Raw genomic sequence first — 17,653 nt, forward strand, 5'->3', positions numbered from 1 at the left:
AGAACGATAAACCAGGTCCCCGGACTTTGTGATGATTTGCCTGACTATGCGTGTGTAAGTGCATGTGTATCCTCACATGTCTATTTTCCCCCAGCTGGTTCTGTCCCCATGTCACCCTTTGAGAGTTTCTCCATTCAGGCACAGCCACCATCTCAAGCATCTTGGCTAGGAAGGAGTGCTAGGAACAGATAGAGAAGGGGCGGGGTGGGGATGGCACAGTGTGGCTAAGGGGTCTGGCCCCAGCTCGAGTAAGGATGTTGGGCATGCCAAGGCCTGGATGGATGGCGTCTGTTGCCTGCTGCCTTGGCTACTTAGATAATCTGGGGCTGAAATGGGGAGTGAGACAGTTCTTCCTGGGGTTGGTACCTTTCCCCATCCCACAGACCCCTGATGCCATGTCCCAGGGCTCAGTCTGACAGGGCTTAGAGAGAAGATTGAGGCCATTCCCATCCTGGCTCACCCAGGCTGGATGGGCTGTTTTGATTGTATCAAGGCTCCTTAAGGCAGATGAGGTTTTTCGTTTGTCTTCTTGTAAGACTTATCTACGTGCCCTCAACCACATGAGGGAAGAAGGTGGTGGTGGCGGAAGGACTAACATCTATCGTTAGTCATACTCCTTACGAGTATGGGCTTTGCACCCACAAAGGCTCTGCCGCTTATCAGCTGTGTGACCTTGGGCTAGTTATATAACCTCTCTGAGGTTTGGTTTCCTAATCAGTAAAATATAGATAATTACTCACCTCACAGGACTGTCGTGAGAACTAAGTGACATGATGCATGTGAAGCATTTAGCAGAGTATCTGGCACAAAGTAAGCCCTTGACACATACAGCATAATTATATATATATATATATATATATATATATATATATATATATATATATATACACACACACACAGACATAAACTTTTTTGAAAAAAAATTCATGACAACCCTGTGAGGTACGCATTTTAACCTCAACTTGAGACAGAAAAAAAAGTTTAGAAATGTAACCTCCCTTGTCAAGGTCACATAGGTAATACAGTCTACTATGCACTAGAGCCATGAATGGAGCCCAACCCTGACTCCAAGGCCCAGCATTTCCCAAAACACCAAGATCTTCTCAGCCTCAGAATTTGGGAAGCCTATAGGAACCCTTTAGACACTAGTCCCTCGGGATATGGGAAGGGTTTTGCCCTGGGGCTGGTATGGGGTTGGGCAGGCTTTGCTTGGAGGGCATCCTCTCTGGGACCTGTGGGAGTGTATGCTGGGGACAGGGCATTAGGAGATGTGTGGCACTTTCACTGTGGACCATTTGAGTCAGGTGACTCAGACCATCTAAAGGCCAGTCTGACACAGAAGTAGGATTAGAGGTCTCTTATAAGCCCAGAGAGATACAGGAGAAAGGGGGTCCTAGGGTATAGCCATATCTTTACTGTCCCGATGGCCCCGATATCTCGGCCACCATGGTGACTATGTGATATAGATATTCATTCCTTCAAAGAATATTCATTGTGCCTGGCACTATGTCAGATGCTGCGGATTCAGAGATTGCAAGATACTTGAAGATGCCTGCTTTAGATGTAGAGAATGGACTTGAGGACACGGGGAGGGGGAAGGGTAAGCTGGGATGAAGTGAGAGAGTGGCATGGACCTATATATACTACCAAACGTAAAATAGATAGCTAGTGTGAAGCAGCTGCATAGCACAGGGAGATCAGCTCGGTGTTTTGTGACCAGCTAGAAGGGTGGGGTAGGGAGGGTGGGAGGGAGACGCAAGAGGGAGGAGATATGGGGATATATGTATATGTATAACTGATTCACTTTGTTATAAAGCAGAAACTAACACACCATTGTAAAGCAATTGTACTCCAATAAAGATGTTAAAAAAAAAAAAAAGATGCCTGCTGTAGGCTGGGAGAGAGAAGGCACCACACGTCACTGAAACAGAGTGGCTGTGGTTTTACTTCACACATGGTTGTTGGTGGCTCCCCAGATGATAGTGAAAAGAGTGTAACTCTTCCATCAGAACAGACCTCAGGAAGGGCAGATTTTCCTGGGTACAGGAATCCCTGCAGATGGGAGATTTTCCTTCTAACTTCACGGTAAACCATTAAGCGTGGAGCCCTGGAAGAGATGTTCAGGTTGGAAGAGATACAAGGCCAAAGAGCCTTCATTTCTCTGGGTAAGCCAATGATTTGTGGGTGTATTTACTGCCCTGAGTGAGGGGTGGGTCTAAGTGAAAAGAAGGGAGAGGATAATCAGAGCTGAGAAGTCAGATTCAAAAATGCCCCAGTCCTTGGATCAAAGAGATACAGACTTGCCTTGTTTACATATCATTTCAAAAGCACTAATTTCACATCAAAACATGTGGTCCTTTCCCTACTGCTGTGCTAAACCCGCCTGGGGAAACTTCAGGTCTGGATCCCGAGGCCTGAGGCCCAGGCACAGCTGCTGCAAAGGGGACAGATTAATGGAAAGAGATGTCCCAGGAGCCGGTCTGGCTCTGAGTTGGCCACTAACTCACTGCAGGTGAATTTCTGTCTTGCCCTAGAAGACCCACAAGGGCAGAGGATCCTAAGCACCAAGTGCAAATATATTTTTTAAATAAATGAATTTTTTGAATAAGTGAAAATGACTCTGGGAAAATCACTTTTCCTTCCTGGACATTGGGGAGAAGGTGAGGGGTCTAAGTTTGACTAATCGTTCTAAGTTTGGGGGCCTTGGACAGCTGGGGCACTCTCCATGGAAAGATGACCATACCACAGTGTGTTGTATGCAGTTTCAGGAGTTTTCTAGAGCCTTTGACGTCAATTCTTGTACCTCTTAGCCCAGATGAGGAACCCCTGGACCCGAAGTGGTTGAAACTCCTTTAACTTTTACATCTCAGTTTTCTTAGAATCCCGGCCCACTTGGAGCTTTCCAGAGGGGGAATCCAAGAGAGAGGAGGCATTTGCTATTGTTTTTTTGTGTTTTTTTTTAAAATCAATTAATTAATTAATTTACTTTTGGCTGTGTTGGGTCTTCGTTTCTGTGCGAGGGATTTCTCTAGTTGCGGCAAGCGGGGGCCACTCTTCATTGCGGTGCGCAGGCCTCTCACTGTCGCGGCCTCTCTTGTTGCGGAGCACAGGCTCCAGACGCGCAGGCTCAGTAGTTGTGGCTCACGGGTCCAGTTGCTCCGCGGCATATGGGATCTTCCCAGACCAGGGCTTGAACCCGTGTCCCCTGCATTGGCAGGCGGATTCTCAACCACTGCGCCACCAGGGAAGCCCCTGCTATTGTTATTGGGCTTCCAATAAGTGCCAGGCACACTCGTTTAATCTTCAGAAGATAAGGTAGGCATCAGGATTCCTTTATAGAGGTGAGGAACTGAGGCTCAGGAAGTGACGTAGTATGCCTGGGTCTCAGAGCTGGTGAGCGATGGAGCTGGGATTCAAACCCAAGCCTTTGGCTCTAGAGCCTCTCTCTCTGGGCTTAATTTAACTTCTCAGTTGTTCTAATGCTGCTTTGCTCCTCCAGCCCACCACACTGGCCCCAGGACTACGCGGGCTGTCCCCCCTCACACACACACCCCCGAGAACCTCTCTTCATTGGGAGGAACCGGCTGGGCAAAGGCCAGGGTCCCAGGCTTTGTGGTGGGCAGTACACAGGGCAGGTGCCGCAGGCCTGGCAGGGAAGGGCGCAGTGTGCTCAGTGGCAGGGGTGGTCTACACTTGCACTAAATGAGCCCCCGTCCCAAGGCAGAGAGAAGAATGGGAACCTTGATGTTGTAGCTTCCACACATCCCCACTCCCCTTCACTTTCCCCTTGATGTATTTACCTAACAAAATCTAAACACTCGGGGATGGACAAAACCCTCCCCAGCTGCCAGCTCTCAGCTCCTTGGAGGTGGGAGTTCCCTGTCCAGCAGGAGGGACTGACCTTGGGAGCCTGATTCAGCGTCCCGTTTCCTTGGGGCGAGGAGCCCCGTCCCCACCTCTAGTCTGCTTGGGGCTGTGCTGCAGACTTCTAGAGCTCTTTTGGGCACTTCACACTCCCACTCCATGCTGGACGAAATGCCCCCTGGGCAAGGGTGCCAGCAGCAGCCATTGTCCCAAATGGTTCTCCTTCCTCTATCACCACCTCCCTTGTCACCTCAGTACCTGCTACCCTGAACAAAGCTTTCTGAAGCTGAGATTGGGAGGGAGCGGGAGAACCAGCTGCTTCAGCTGGCCAGCTTCCCAGGGGCAGAGTGTGGCAGACTGGAAGGGGTATGAGAGGCTTGGTGGGGGGTGCAATGTGCTTGCTGGCGGCTGCTGAGGGCAAGGACTTGTCCCACCCACACCGTGGCCACTTTTGAGCCATCTGAATGCTGGGGAGTCCAGCTATGGACCAGGATAGCCCTCAGAGGAAATGCCTCAGCAGTGTGTGGGTGTGTGAATATCAGAATCTTCTCCAAGGAGGCGCCACTGTATGGCTGAGGAGCCAGGCCCCTCCTCCTTGGGAGGCACTGGCTCGGCAGAAATCGGGCGGGGTTTGAGGAAAAGGCCTGCAAAGGGGGCGGGTGCGGCTGGAGTTCAGGGACTCCCAGGGGTCTGACCGCCTTTGGTTTTCAAACCGGGTCCCCCTGCCCCACACATCCCCAGCTCCACAAAAGACACAAGAAGCACACGCACAATGGGGGAGGAATCTCAAACCTGCCCCTACCCTCCCATCCACATCCTCTGCTTCATGCGCGCTGAGCTCTCAGGATGAGCAGGTGGGCACACGGCCTGGGTGGTCCCTGATGCATCCAGGAGAGCCCTCTCCTGTCCTGCTCCGCTCTCCGGATGGGCCCTCATGGCTGCAGAGACTGGACTGAGAGTGAGGCAAGTGCACGCGCATGTTGGAGAGATGGTAATCTAGTCGGGCAAGAAAGAAGGTGGAAACGATCAGGGTCTGTCAAAAATTTTATTTGCTTTTTCATTTCACACAGAATGATGTTAAAATAAATCCTCAGTAATATATATTTATATACTTATTTACTTGTGTTGATATTTACAAAAGACTGTGGAGCTCTATGAAGTCTATGTACACCTATGATCAGGTGGACAGGCAATGTTCATTGAGGCACGTATGTACACATATATGTATAACCTATGTACAAATATCAGACCCTACTGACACAGGAACTCTCAGCTGCAGAAGTCCTGGGCGGGGCAGTGTTGGTGGGGCTGAAAGCTTCCAGAACATGTCAGCAAGAATGATAATACCTATACATCCTGTGCAATGTGGTTATAGCTGGTGTCTAAATTTTCATGAAGCAAACAAATAGTTAAATGACTCCCAACTCCCATGAGTCTTCCCCACAAGTCCTGCTCCGCCTCCAGCTCCCATTGGTCCCTGGCCTCTTATCACCATGGAGACCCCGGTTCCCTTTTGGCATCATCCTTACAGAGCTTTACCATCAGCCTTGGAGTTCCTTCTCCTATTGATCCCAGGGAGGCTTATTTATCTGCCTCTCCTTTTTGAGTTTTCAGAAATTATTAGAGCTAGGACACGGAGGACAGCTGCGGAGCCATGCCTGAGCAGCGAGGAAGCCAGTGCAGACCCTAATTAGAATCTGTGCTGTGTGAGGCTAAGTGAGCGGCCATTTCCACATTTTATATACATGTGCATGTAATATATAAATCTCCAGAGACAGCCTATATAAGCACATAAGCACACAGGTCTAGAAAAGGAAAAAGCATCGTGCACTCATGAGCTTTACAGCTGTGTCCCTGATGAAAACTAGAGAATTCTCCTTGATTGCTGGCACCATTAATCCTGACTGTTCCAAGATTACCCTTAGTGGAGCAAAGGGTGCAGGGATGCAGAAACCCAGTCAGAGGCCAATTTGGCCCAGGCACTGCTTGCTCAGCAGTCTGGAGCTCGATCATGGGACTTTCCAGCTTCCTGGGGCCCTTCAAATGAAGGAATCATCCAAGCACGACAACAAAGGGAAACTGGGTCGCTGGATCCCACGTGAAGGCAGAACTGGGGCAAGCACGGAGCATGTTCAGACCCTCCGGAGTTGACACTCACCCTCGCCAAAGCCAGCCAGGCTACTCTCCGTGCTTTTCTCTCTCACTTCTTAGCCTGTGGCAGCTTGCTCCGTTCCAGCCCTACCTGGCAGGTCACAGTCCTCGCCCTGTACTTCACAAGCTAAAAAGGCAGGCGTGTCAGCAGCTGACATGGAAATTGGTAGCAAAGTGAACCCCTGAATATCCTCTTCCTCCCAGCTCCTTCTCTTGCTCTCTCTAGCAGCCCAGAGTGTTTATGTGCTCATACAAACAAAGTGAGTGTCTGAGGAATCATTTTCAAGGAGAAACAGGGCTTACAGCCCTCTCATGAAGACAGAGAAGAGACCCAGGACTGAGTCCTCTGAGTAGCTACCAAAGGTCCTAGCGCACTGCTGCATTTACACCGCCCTCAATTACCTAGATGTTGCAGCAGCTGTCCACATTATTATGTAATTACACCTGCCCTGTGCATCTGTCCCTGGAATGATGCAGGCAGTTCTCAACTGCAAACTCATCTGGAACATATCTGACTATTTTAGGAGTGCAGGGGAGCACAGAAAGTTATATTCGTTTCCTTGCTGAGGTTCAGGAGGTGTAAGAAGGGGCTATCAGGACAGGCTGCCTCAGTTGCTCCAGTTTACCAGCTGGCCATGCTAAGTCTGGTTTATGGGCTTCTATTATCTGATTGCTGCCAACTTGGCCAGACCGGAGGGCTGCTGGGAATGTTGGGAAAGGGCAAGCCCCCCTGCACCACCTCACTTGCGTCAGATACCAGGAGCCCCTCTCACCGCTGTCTAGGTAGAGCGCACACAGTCAAATGCAGGAGGTGAGGCTGGAAGTATCTCCCATGGGTCTAACACACTGCCAGGGAGATGGAGAATGACAGCATGGTTCAGCTCAGACCCAGCTGTTTCTCCAAAGAGGCAGCTGAATTATGGGTGCTCTACTGCCTACACCGCAACCTAGATTTGGCCAGAATCAACAAGAGGATGGGTTTGTTAGCTCCACTGGTTGCTACACATCTCGCCTTCCACGGGGCAGCAATGTCCTTTAGTTCCTCATTAAAAATGTTACTTTCAGATCTCATGAAATTCAAGCCTAGGTTACCACCAATGACAAAGAGAGAGGGAAACAGATCCGTCCTTTGCCAGGTCTTCGAGCTTTCCCCTCCCCCAGAGGTACAAAGTTTGGAATAACTTTTCTGGTCCTCAGTGATGAGGTTACAGCCAATCAGGGCAGACAGAACAAAGAATAAAGCACCTGGCCTTTAGATCAGACTTCCCTTTTATCCCTGAGTCAGGCAGCCACATGGGAGGGAAGGGAAAGATGCTGGAGCCTGATCTTTTGTTATGAAAGAACTACCTTCTAGAGAGGTCCCTACGCAGGAGAAAAAGAGCTGAACTGGAGATATAGTGAGAATGCAAAGGAAGGTCATTTAAAAAATTCAAATAAATGCAGTTTATTTCTTGGGTTGCCAAATGTATTCCACATTAGTGACGCTAAGGGGATCGGTCAGTGTATAACTGTATAACTTTTGAAACAACGGTATACATATATACATATACTATACATATATATATATATATATATATATATATATATATATATATATATATACAGATATATGTATATATGGAAAACCTGTGATAGCTCAGGACCAATTAACCAAAACCTCGACTAATGAGAATTATGTTTTCTTACTATAATTTCAGTAGAAAGAGGCAAATGATAGCAAGGGCGTTATCTGATGAGCCCAAATAGCCAACTTCCAGGGATGTCTTGCAGCCAGCAGACATTCAGCCTATTTCTTTGGTCTTCTCCATCCACACTCTGTACAACGAGCACTGAGGTTGAGAATGTTGACCCTGAGCAATGCAAGGTCTTCTGTCATCTTCAAACATTTTACTTACTAAGGCAGGAAAGTTTATACTAACCTACTTAGGAAAGGTTTTTTTTCATAACAAAGGTTGAACCAAAACACGTTTTCCCATTCCCACCAAAAAAACCATAATTGTAAAGCCATCCAGACGGCTCCCTTCCCTGAGCATTTCCCCATCAGTTAACTGAGGTTTTGCTGTATACGCACGTATAGAGCAAGGTAGATTGAAAAGGAATGGGATGGGACCCTGGCGTTGCCAGCCTTCCCTGATTGTCCAGTCTGAAAATACAACCACACAGATTTTTTTCAGGAAAGGAGACTCTTCTAAAGTCCCCAGTTATGTGTGCAAATATTTGTGCAACAGTACACTATCTTGGGTGGTGGGGTCTTTGCTTCACTACTGTCATGCCCTAACCACCGACAAATGCTCTCCCTGTAGACCTCTGCCCACAAACGCTTGCTTCCCTCCACAGCTCTCATGGCATCCCTTTGGTTAAGCAAGTCAGCTTGTTTTGAAGGACAGCCAGAGGGCAATTCCCCAAATCTGCCCAGGCTACCCATCCCAGGTGCAAACCTCCAGGCCACATTCCTCCAGCATCCATCTCCCAGGGGAGGGGAGGGAGGAAAACAAATGGATCAAGTAATGGCTTTTAGTGCATGGAAATGATCTTCTGTAATGGCTCAGGATGCTTTATTCTTATCTATTGGTAAGCGCTTTCCTGCAGGCTTCCATTACACCCTGCCAGTCTGACCGTAAGTCCACGAGATGGGCTGGTGTGAAGTCACTCAAACTCAAGGTTTCAGTGCCTAGAGGTTGTGAGAATGCCATGTGAGAGCAGGCAGAAGGGGCAGGTGGCAGGGAGACAGGGACGGAGATGCACACGGGAGACAGAGAGAGGTGCACACGGGGAAGAGTCAGAGTGACAAAGAAAGCCTTCTCCCGGACCTTCCCTGTGCAGATGTTGAACCGGTGTATGATTACATTCCAAAGGAAGGTCAGAGCCTCAGAGGGCAGGAGTCATGTGACCATGTGGGAAGAAGAGGGAACTACAGAGATGGTGAACTAATGCCCAGAGGCCAAGGGCATTATCTGAGAATCCAAGTACTATCACTTTTCAGTCCTGAGAACAAGATTTTGAAATAACTATTGCTAAAGAAAACAGTCACTATTTAGTTTATTGCACTTTTCCTCTTTAAAAAATAAACTATGAGAGATGGAGCTGAACTTTGGTGGGAAAGGAAGCAGAAAGAAGGGAAAAGTGAACTAGGTTTGTTTGAGGAAGAGACCCATCCCAGCTTGTCAGGGATCCCTTACCTGCACCTGTCCCTGCTTGCTGCTTTGACGAGAGAACAGGGCTGGTCTCAACAAGGGCCAAGTCTGAGGATCAAGATAATGGTCACATTAGCCATTTGGACACCTCCCAGCATCCAGTGCTCTGCTAGTTGGCTCAGGTGGCTAATGATGTTAATGAGGTTGAGGTCATGGGTTCAAACCTGGCAATGGACACTTCGCCAAGGCTGGGCAAGCCTCCATTGTGTAACCAAGGAGCACCCTGGAAATTACACCCTATGTATAGAGCAGCCCTCTCAGACCAGACAGCCATCACCCAGATGGAGGCTGCTATGACAATGGGCCCCAGGAGAGCCAGAGCTGGAACAGGGTTCACCATCCCCACCCCTGGGTAAACAATTCAAAGCAGTGTACCCCTCCCACCTGCCATGGGGGGGTCTGGTGCTACCCTCATATGCAATTTGCAAACTGTTCTATAGTTTCCTTTGGGGAAAGTCAGCCTCCACCTCTCTTCTCTGCTACTGTTGGCAGCACTGAACCCCCAGCCTGCCCTCCTCAACATGGCGTGGCACTGATATTTTATGGTTGACCATGATTAAGGAAGTTAGCCAAAGACCTCACTACAATGGAGTGAGAGATCCAGGGAGAGCAGACAGGACAAGCTAATCCTGCAGCCCTCTCCACACGGGGTGGCCACATAAGCCCCCAGGCTGGGGGCTCAGGCCAACAAAGCTTTCCTGGGAGCCCTTTCCACACCAGACCAATGGAGTCTGGAGGCACACTCCCTTGGGGCCCCCTTTCAGGGATAACCTCCTGGTTTCATGCCTACTCCATCCTTGGAGGCCCAGTTGAGAGGAGCAGAGGGAAGCAGAGAGGAAGGAAGAGTGTGTCAAACACCACAGAAGCTTCGGGAAGCACGGTGCCTTCATTATGACCTTAGGTACATTTCAGCTCCTGAAAAGTTAATTCTGAAATATGACTAGCTCAGGTACTCTTTCTTCCTGACAACCTCTCCACCTCTCCTGGACTTCTTTCTCTGTAGACTCCTGAGAACTCCAACTTCCTTGAAAGTTTGAGCCCATGGAGGCACCTGCTGAAGCGAAAGGGAAAATTGGTATCCTGACTTGAAAACACTTGAAAGGCCCAGCATGTTGCACTGAATGTGCAGATTTGGACCCACACGCCCATTCCCTGTGGCTGTTGCTTCCTCCACGGAGACTGGGAGCTTGACCATCTTTAGGAGGGAAGCGTGGGGCACATCCTGGATGGCCGCAGGAGTAGAGACCTGATCTGATGCCTGACTTCAACCCCCCAACTTCCATCTGAGGTGAAGCCTTTACCAAAACGCACCCAGCTCTCAGCTAGTCCTACTAGTGGGAAGAGCCAGCTCTGTGCGTAACCCAAAACAGCGTGTAATCTTACAAAGCATTTCAATCTGGCCTTAGAATATAGGATACAAATCAGGCCTCCTGAGAAAAACATGGTGTTTGCTTGTGTAACGTTAGGTTTAAGTCCTTAATCAGGTTTTACTTAAGCTGAATTGGTGTGTGTTTCCTCAAGGTACAGCCATTGGATGGGAGGCAAGGCATCCAGGTGGAGCCGGGGCAGGGGAAGAAGCCTGCCTGGCATTGCCCACCCATAGAGGGGACTCAGGAGTTGACTCCATTGGGCTTATGCCCAAGAGCAAGTGAGATGCCACGAGCAAGTAAAGGTGACTCATTTTAAGAGACAAGTCTATATATGGCCTCGACTTTGTGACTGAGCCCCCTGACAAAGCCACTGGGGATGGAGGGGCGATAAGGTCTGTGGGCTGAGGGAATGTTGGGAGCATCCTTACTCTGGTCTGGGCCTACGACCCTGCAGTTTTCTTGAGCCACCACTGCTTTCAAGAGGACGGGGTTGAATCCAGAGATCCCAGGGGCTGGGAGCAGGGGAGACTGGGCTATTGGGTTGTCTGTGTGGACTTGCTTTGAAAGAAAGGACAGGGCCAGGAGGTTGTATATTAATGGACGGTCAGCTGTCCCAGGTCCTTGCATACTTGGCACCAGGGTTTCTGGTGGGAGGAAGGTGAACAGGTAGAAACCCTATGAGATTCCCAGTCTTAATCAGAGATCTGCTTGACAATGGTGGCCCATAGTTTGCTTTAAACCTTGGGGTTATTTTTCTGAAATCTAGGAGTGAGGCGGGGGAAAAGACTAGAGGAAGAGATTTCCTGAAGGATATTGAGGGGGAGAGACGCAGGCTAGGGAAAGATGATTAAATCTGATCTTTTGTTTATGCCTATTAATTTATAGCTATGGGGGCAGAACAATGGATCTGAGTATATGTACACATTTCATGTGTGGTGTGGGTGTGTGTTCTTGGGTGTGTGTGCTGTATTTTGTGTACCTAATATGAATAAATGTATTGTGTGTATAAACCGAGTTTGTATTTTGTGTGCAGAAATAATAGTAAAGTATCTTTTGTGTATTCTGTATGTATACCCATGTGTCCATGTATTTTTTGTGTATTTTGCATCTGAGTTGCAGGTCTGTACGTGGTGTATGTAGGTATTTGTATATGTTCTGTATTGGTAAGTACATTCCATGTCTGTGCTGAGTGTGCGTGTTTTGGATATAGGTATAACCGTATACCTTTTGAGTGCCCTTTTCATTAATTTGGTCTCTCTGTATTTTGCACGTGTGGTGCATGTTTTGTATTTGTGTATGGCAACAACGTAGATCTCTTTTGTGATGGGTGTGCATGTCTGTGTGCTGGTGTGGGTGAACATTTTATAGTCCCAGGTCAAGGACACTGGGATAAAATATCTACCCCACAACCTAGGCCTTAGGTATGGGTTGTTCTACCATCTGTTTTCCCAAGGTCTGCGTCCCTCCACCCTATGTCTTGGAAATGCAGCACCACCTCCCATATAGGAGAGGAAGAGAAGCACAGAGGCTTTGCGCTGGGCCTGGGATGCCCTACAGACCCCTGGGGATGTGGGTGACCAGGAACTAGTGAGCACCCTGGGCTGGTGCCCCACCCCCCCAGGGTAACTGTAGGTGCTGAAGAGCCAACAGTGAGGCCGGGGCTGGAGTCATGCCTGGGCAGCCTGACCACACAACTCGCTGTGTTTGGGAAATTTAAGCTATTATGTTGAAAGGCAAAGAAGCCCAGTTTGTGAGGCAAAAGCTTCCCCACCTCCATCTATTCCAGGGCCAGCTGAACTCTACCTTTAGGCTGTACAGTGCTCCTTCACTCTCAGCCTATTCTGGGGGTGGGGAATGATTCTTTACCCAGCCTTTGGTTTCTTAAGCAGCCCTGGTTGCCAGTTTAATGCGGAGAGAGCTTGAGAGAGCATGATGCCTGTGGATCAACTAGGGATTCCATCCCTTGGTCCTGAACTTCAGAAATTTCCACATAGAGGAGGTTTCCTTTCAGCCCAGACCTGTGGAATTGGGTCCCCAGGAGCCCTCCTCCTTAGTGTCCTTGGTTTCAAAGCAGGTGATCCATTCTGGCTCTTTGGGGAAAGATTCATGAAAGTGACTGATGCAGAGGCAAATGACCATGTTGTTTTTGTGTATTTTGCATCAGAGTTGCAGGTTGTGTCTTCGTTCATGGTATATGTAGGTCTCTTGTGTATGTTCTATATTGGTAAATACATTCTACGTCTTAAATAAAAACCGGACAGGGTGGGGAAAGACGAGAACGGAGATGATGAAGATGATGGGCTGTAGAGAGGAGGCCTGGGTTGGGTCTGGCCCAGGACAGCTGGAGCTGTGAGGGCCCTAGGGCCCTTGTGCACTCAGTAAGACAAGCTTCAGCCATGAGAAACTGAAGCTGCAGCACATGGAGGGCAGAAAGACAATTCGAACATCTAAGAATCCATGAAGACTGGAGTGTCTGAGGCAATGGCAGCAAACCTAGGCCCAGTGGGATGACCAATGAGACAAATTAACCCATTAGGCCTCTGAGACAACCAACCCACCAAGCAGTGGATTTGCTCCTGAACCTGAACTCCAGAGAATGACTATATATGTATGTGTGCGTATATACATATACACACGTATGTATGTATATATATGTATATATAAATATATATATATGTGTGTATATATATATATACACTCTAGTGCACATAGTCAAACACATGCATATATTGCCCTGTGTCAAAAATATTGCATAAGCTTATACAAGGTTCAAATGCAATTTTTTCTATAGCTAGCTAGGTAGAGGAATTCGTGAAAGAGATACTCGATACATATTTATATACACTGGATCCACAGATCCGCCTTTCCTCAGGACGAGATGCCCCAGTCAGCTATACAGTCATGCCCATGACTAGGTTAATTCCTAAGGTGCAGTCACGTGAGGTGTTTAGACACTGCTTTCCCTGCTCACTTTCCCGGCTTTGCAGAGCTGTGGGCCCCCATTTGGAAGAACAGGGATGGGGTGGGCTGGAGGGCCAGAAGTTTTGGTTCCCCACCCCAAACAGTCTATTTTTTTTCTCCTGATTGAGGGCTTTTGTCTTCTGATGGGAAAAAAAAAAACAACCCTCGTTCAATGCCATTCCTAGGCTATTAATACTCTAAATATGAATACTGTGTAGGCTACTAAGAAAATAGGTTATCTCCTGTGTTTTAAATATTGAGATTCATGCAACAAACACCCATGCAGCTCTGTCGAATCACTGGTAAATTTCACTGCAGTGTCAGTGTAGCTGGGCCCCAGCACTAGGAAAGCAGATGCCTGCAACCACCAGTGTAACGAAGAAATCAGACATGTTGTTGTGACCCTGAAGCCTGCAAAAATGGTGAAATCTGAAGCTGAGAGGTCCCTTGGTTTGTTAGCTTCTCCCCGTAGGGCTAAGGGAGCAAATGTGAAACTTGACAACTCACATTCGGTCATCCTCACTGTCCCTCCCCTGGGCTTCCCTCACATCGACACTGCAGAGAAAAAACCGAATGCAGTATTTTCCGTTATGAAACACAAGCCTCCGGAGCGTCTGCTTGGCAACTGCAATTCACAAACCCCCAGCCTGTGACACAGAAAGTAATTCCAACACACAGCACTGTGTGTTCTTTTCAATGCAAAAATGGGAAAGACCTTTCGAATAATTAGCAGAACTTTAAAGCTAAGCTACCGTGGTTTTCCTCTGTGAAGGGGGAGGTAGGCTCAAGTCGGGTGGTGGGGGGAATTGCATCTCCGAGATGCCGTGTGCATTTCATTAGGAAGAAAAGGTGACACTGATGTGGTGGGTTCTGTATTTGCTATGAGGTGGCCTCAATGTGTCCTTCTGAAATCCTGGCTTCCATAGGTGACTCCCATCTTTGGAAACCCCTAAGCCGGTGATGAAGATTTGCATGAAAGCCATGGATACATATTCTGTGTTCTAAATCAAAAATCAAAAGATCAAAAGTCACTGGCACGACTATTGCTTTCCATGCAGAACCAGATACACACTGTAGAACACACTGACTACAATGCAGGCTATTATGCAATATCTGCATTAGTTCCATTGAGCTGTGAGTATGTTAATAGGGTTCAATCAGACATCAGTTAACATTTTGGTAATATTCACATAGTTTGTATTAGCCAAAGTGCAGTTGGCTGTTTTCAAGTTTTCCTCTCTAAAGTCCTCGTTACTGTTGTTTACCCCCTCCTGGATCTCCATGTAGTCAGACTTACTAATGGTAGAGGCACTTCTACTTTTCTTTAGGTCAGGGGAGGATGGGATCTTTGGACAGCTCGTCACTTGCAAGTACTGGGCCTGTTCCTCTCCCTCTGTCTCCCGGTGGTAGAAGTAGTTGAAATTGGACACTATGACGGGGACAGGTAAGGCAATGGTTAACACACCTGCAATTGCACATAGAGAACCCACGATCTTTCCCCCAATAGTAGTTGGAACCATGTCTCCATAGCCTACTGTTGTCATGGAGACGACTGCCCACCAGAAGGCATCCGGGATGCTCGGGAATTGGGACTCTCGCTCATCGGCCTCTGCGAAATAGACAGCACTAGAGAAAAGGATGACCCCGATGAAGAGGAAGAATATCAGGAGGCCCAATTCTCTCATGCTGGCTTTGAGGGTCTGACCTAGAATCTGAAGACCTTTGGAGTGTCTGGACAACTTGAAAATCCTAAAGACTCTTACCAACCGGATGACTCGAAGGATGGCCAGTGACATGGCCTGCTGGCCCTGCTGAGCATCTTCTGGCTTCTCAGCCAGCTCTGTTCCCAGGGTGATGAAGTAGGGGATGATGGCTACAATATCAATGATGTTCATGATGTTGGTGAAGAAGCCGGCTTTGCTGGGACAGGCAAAGAACCTCACCAAGAACTCAAAGGAGAACCAGATGATGCAGAGGGTCTCTACAATGAAGAAAGGGTCGGTGAAGGAAGTGGACTGCTGGTACCCGATGGTGCTATTGGAATAGGTATGGAAGGTCACTCCACTGCCATGCATGTCTTCATTCTCATCCCGGAATATGGGCAACGTCTCCAGGCAGAAGCTGACGATGGAGATCAAGATCACCATGACAGATACAATAGCTATAATCCTGGCAGGCCCTGAGCTCTCTGGGTATTCAAAGAGAAGCCACACCTGTCTCTGAAATTCATTTTCGGGTAGAGGACGCTCTTCCTCTTTGATGTAGCCTTCATCTTCCCGAAACATCTCCATTGCTTCTTCTCCCAGCTCATAAAACCGAATTTCTTCAGAGAATATATCTAAGGGCACATTCACGGGTCGTCTCAACCGGCCCCCAGACTGGTAGTAGTACAAAATGGCATCAAAGCTTGGGCGGTTCCGATCGAAAAAGTACTCATTCCGGAGAGGGTCAAAGTATCTCATCCGCTTCTTTGGGTCCCCTAAGAGGGTCTCTGGAAACTGGGCTAAGGTCTTTAGCTGGGTCTCAAACCGCAGCCCTGAGATGTTGATCACCACCCTCTCACAGCACTCGTGGTCTGCTTCTGGGTCATAGGTGTCCTGCGGGTGCCCAGGGAGGGCAGCGGCCTCATCCACTGGGTCTCCGGTGGCTACTGTCATAATTGGAACCAAGAGAAGCGCCTCTCGCTACGCCTTCTAGCTGCCTGGCGGCAGGGAGCTCAGGGTGCTGCTTACGGCCCCAGGAAACACAGCAGCATTGGCCTGCGCTCCTGCAGGGGAGCCCCCAGGTCTCTCTGAGAGCCAGAGAGATAGCCCCGCTTGGCTGAAAGACAGAGGCGGTTAAGGACATAAGACCACTCAGCATTGGCAACTCGACCTGGGTTGCTGCTTTTTCTCTCTCATCTCTCAGCCAAGAAGCTCAAAAATATGACCACCACCACAAAAAAGTAAGATTTATGTTCACCTCGTAGCCTGGCTGGGGATGAGAGGGGAGCAGGTGGTGGCCTCTCAAGAAAGCTCTGGAATGCCCTGCACTGGGGGTAGGTGGCTGGTACAGGTCCCTCTGCACTGCACAGGCTTCATGGAGCACAGCCCCATACCAGAGGCTGGAAGGGAACCTCCTCCCAGGCAGTGAACTAATGTCTTGCAGATACCTGCACCCTGGGAGGTATTTGCAGTGGTGGACCTTGGGCCTGGGTCTCTCTCATTGCCCACACCCCAGTGACTCTACACATGGCTGTTATTAAACAATAGATTGATTTACCTGGCAAGGCAGGAATCTGCAGCTCTCTTCCTTGCAGAACTGATCCGATGCTGCAGGAATCCTAGATACACAAACAGGCAGCCTGATTCCCCATCACGTCTTCTCACTTGAGCTAGAAATAATGGTGAGTCATTCTGGGCAGGAGGGTAGGCTCCAGGTCCTGGAGGTGAGCTCCAGGGCTGGGCTGGGCTGGAGGGGCAGTGGGATGCCTGGTCAAGGGCACGCAGGACTCGAGGACAGCCGAGATAGGGTCTGGAGCCTTTGAAAGGAAGGAGGCAAGATGCAATGCTCAGCAAAAGCCAGAGTCCTCCTGGCTGTCCTCAGGAGGTGTGACGTTGCCTGGAAAAAACAAGGTGGAATCAGGGCTTTTGGGCAGCTGGTGCCAAGATTTAGGAGGGCGCTGGCAGCTTCTCTTCCATGCCCACCTTGCATTCTGGTGTCACACCTGAGAACTATCCCTCAGCCTCCCAGCCTCCTCTGGGCAGGCTTACATCAGTTGGAAGTATGTTCTCCCAGGGAACAAGCCTTCAGACTTGGCTGGGCCTGTCTCCTCCAGGGGCCTCCCCGGGCTGAGCCAGATACCCCATTGGTCCTCTGCAGCCATCAGGAGGGACTCTGCACAAAGCCTCCCACCCCCAGGTCAGGACACAGCATCTCCCAAGGGGAGGGCTTCCTACGCTGCAGCCTGACTTCCAGCTCTGACCTCTGCAGTCCTGGGAGAAGAAGGGCTCCTCCCCACTCTGGCCCCTCAACACACACACTCCTTCAGAGCTCATTTAGGGAGACTCCTCACACAGAAAGGTCGATCTCCAAAAGCTGGCTGGCTTGGTCCCAGGACTTACTCTCCCTCAG

At 49.1% G+C, this 17,653-nt stretch overlaps 1 protein-coding gene across 1 annotated transcript; it reads right to left on the reverse strand.

The window, feature by feature from the left end:
• Positions 1–14,697: 14,697 nt before the first annotated feature.
• KCNA2 (potassium voltage-gated channel subfamily A member 2) lies at positions 14,698–16,197 on the reverse strand. Its single transcript, XM_059900963.1, has one exon. The coding sequence runs from the start codon at positions 16,195–16,197 to the stop codon at positions 14,698–14,700; it is 1,500 nt and encodes a 499-aa protein (XP_059756946.1).
• Positions 16,198–17,653: the final 1,456 nt, after the last annotated feature.

Source organism: Balaenoptera ricei, chromosome 1, assembly GCF_028023285.1.
Source record: "Balaenoptera ricei isolate mBalRic1 chromosome 1, mBalRic1.hap2, whole genome shotgun sequence".
NCBI classification, from domain to species: Eukaryota; Metazoa; Chordata; class Mammalia; order Artiodactyla; family Balaenopteridae; genus Balaenoptera; species Balaenoptera ricei.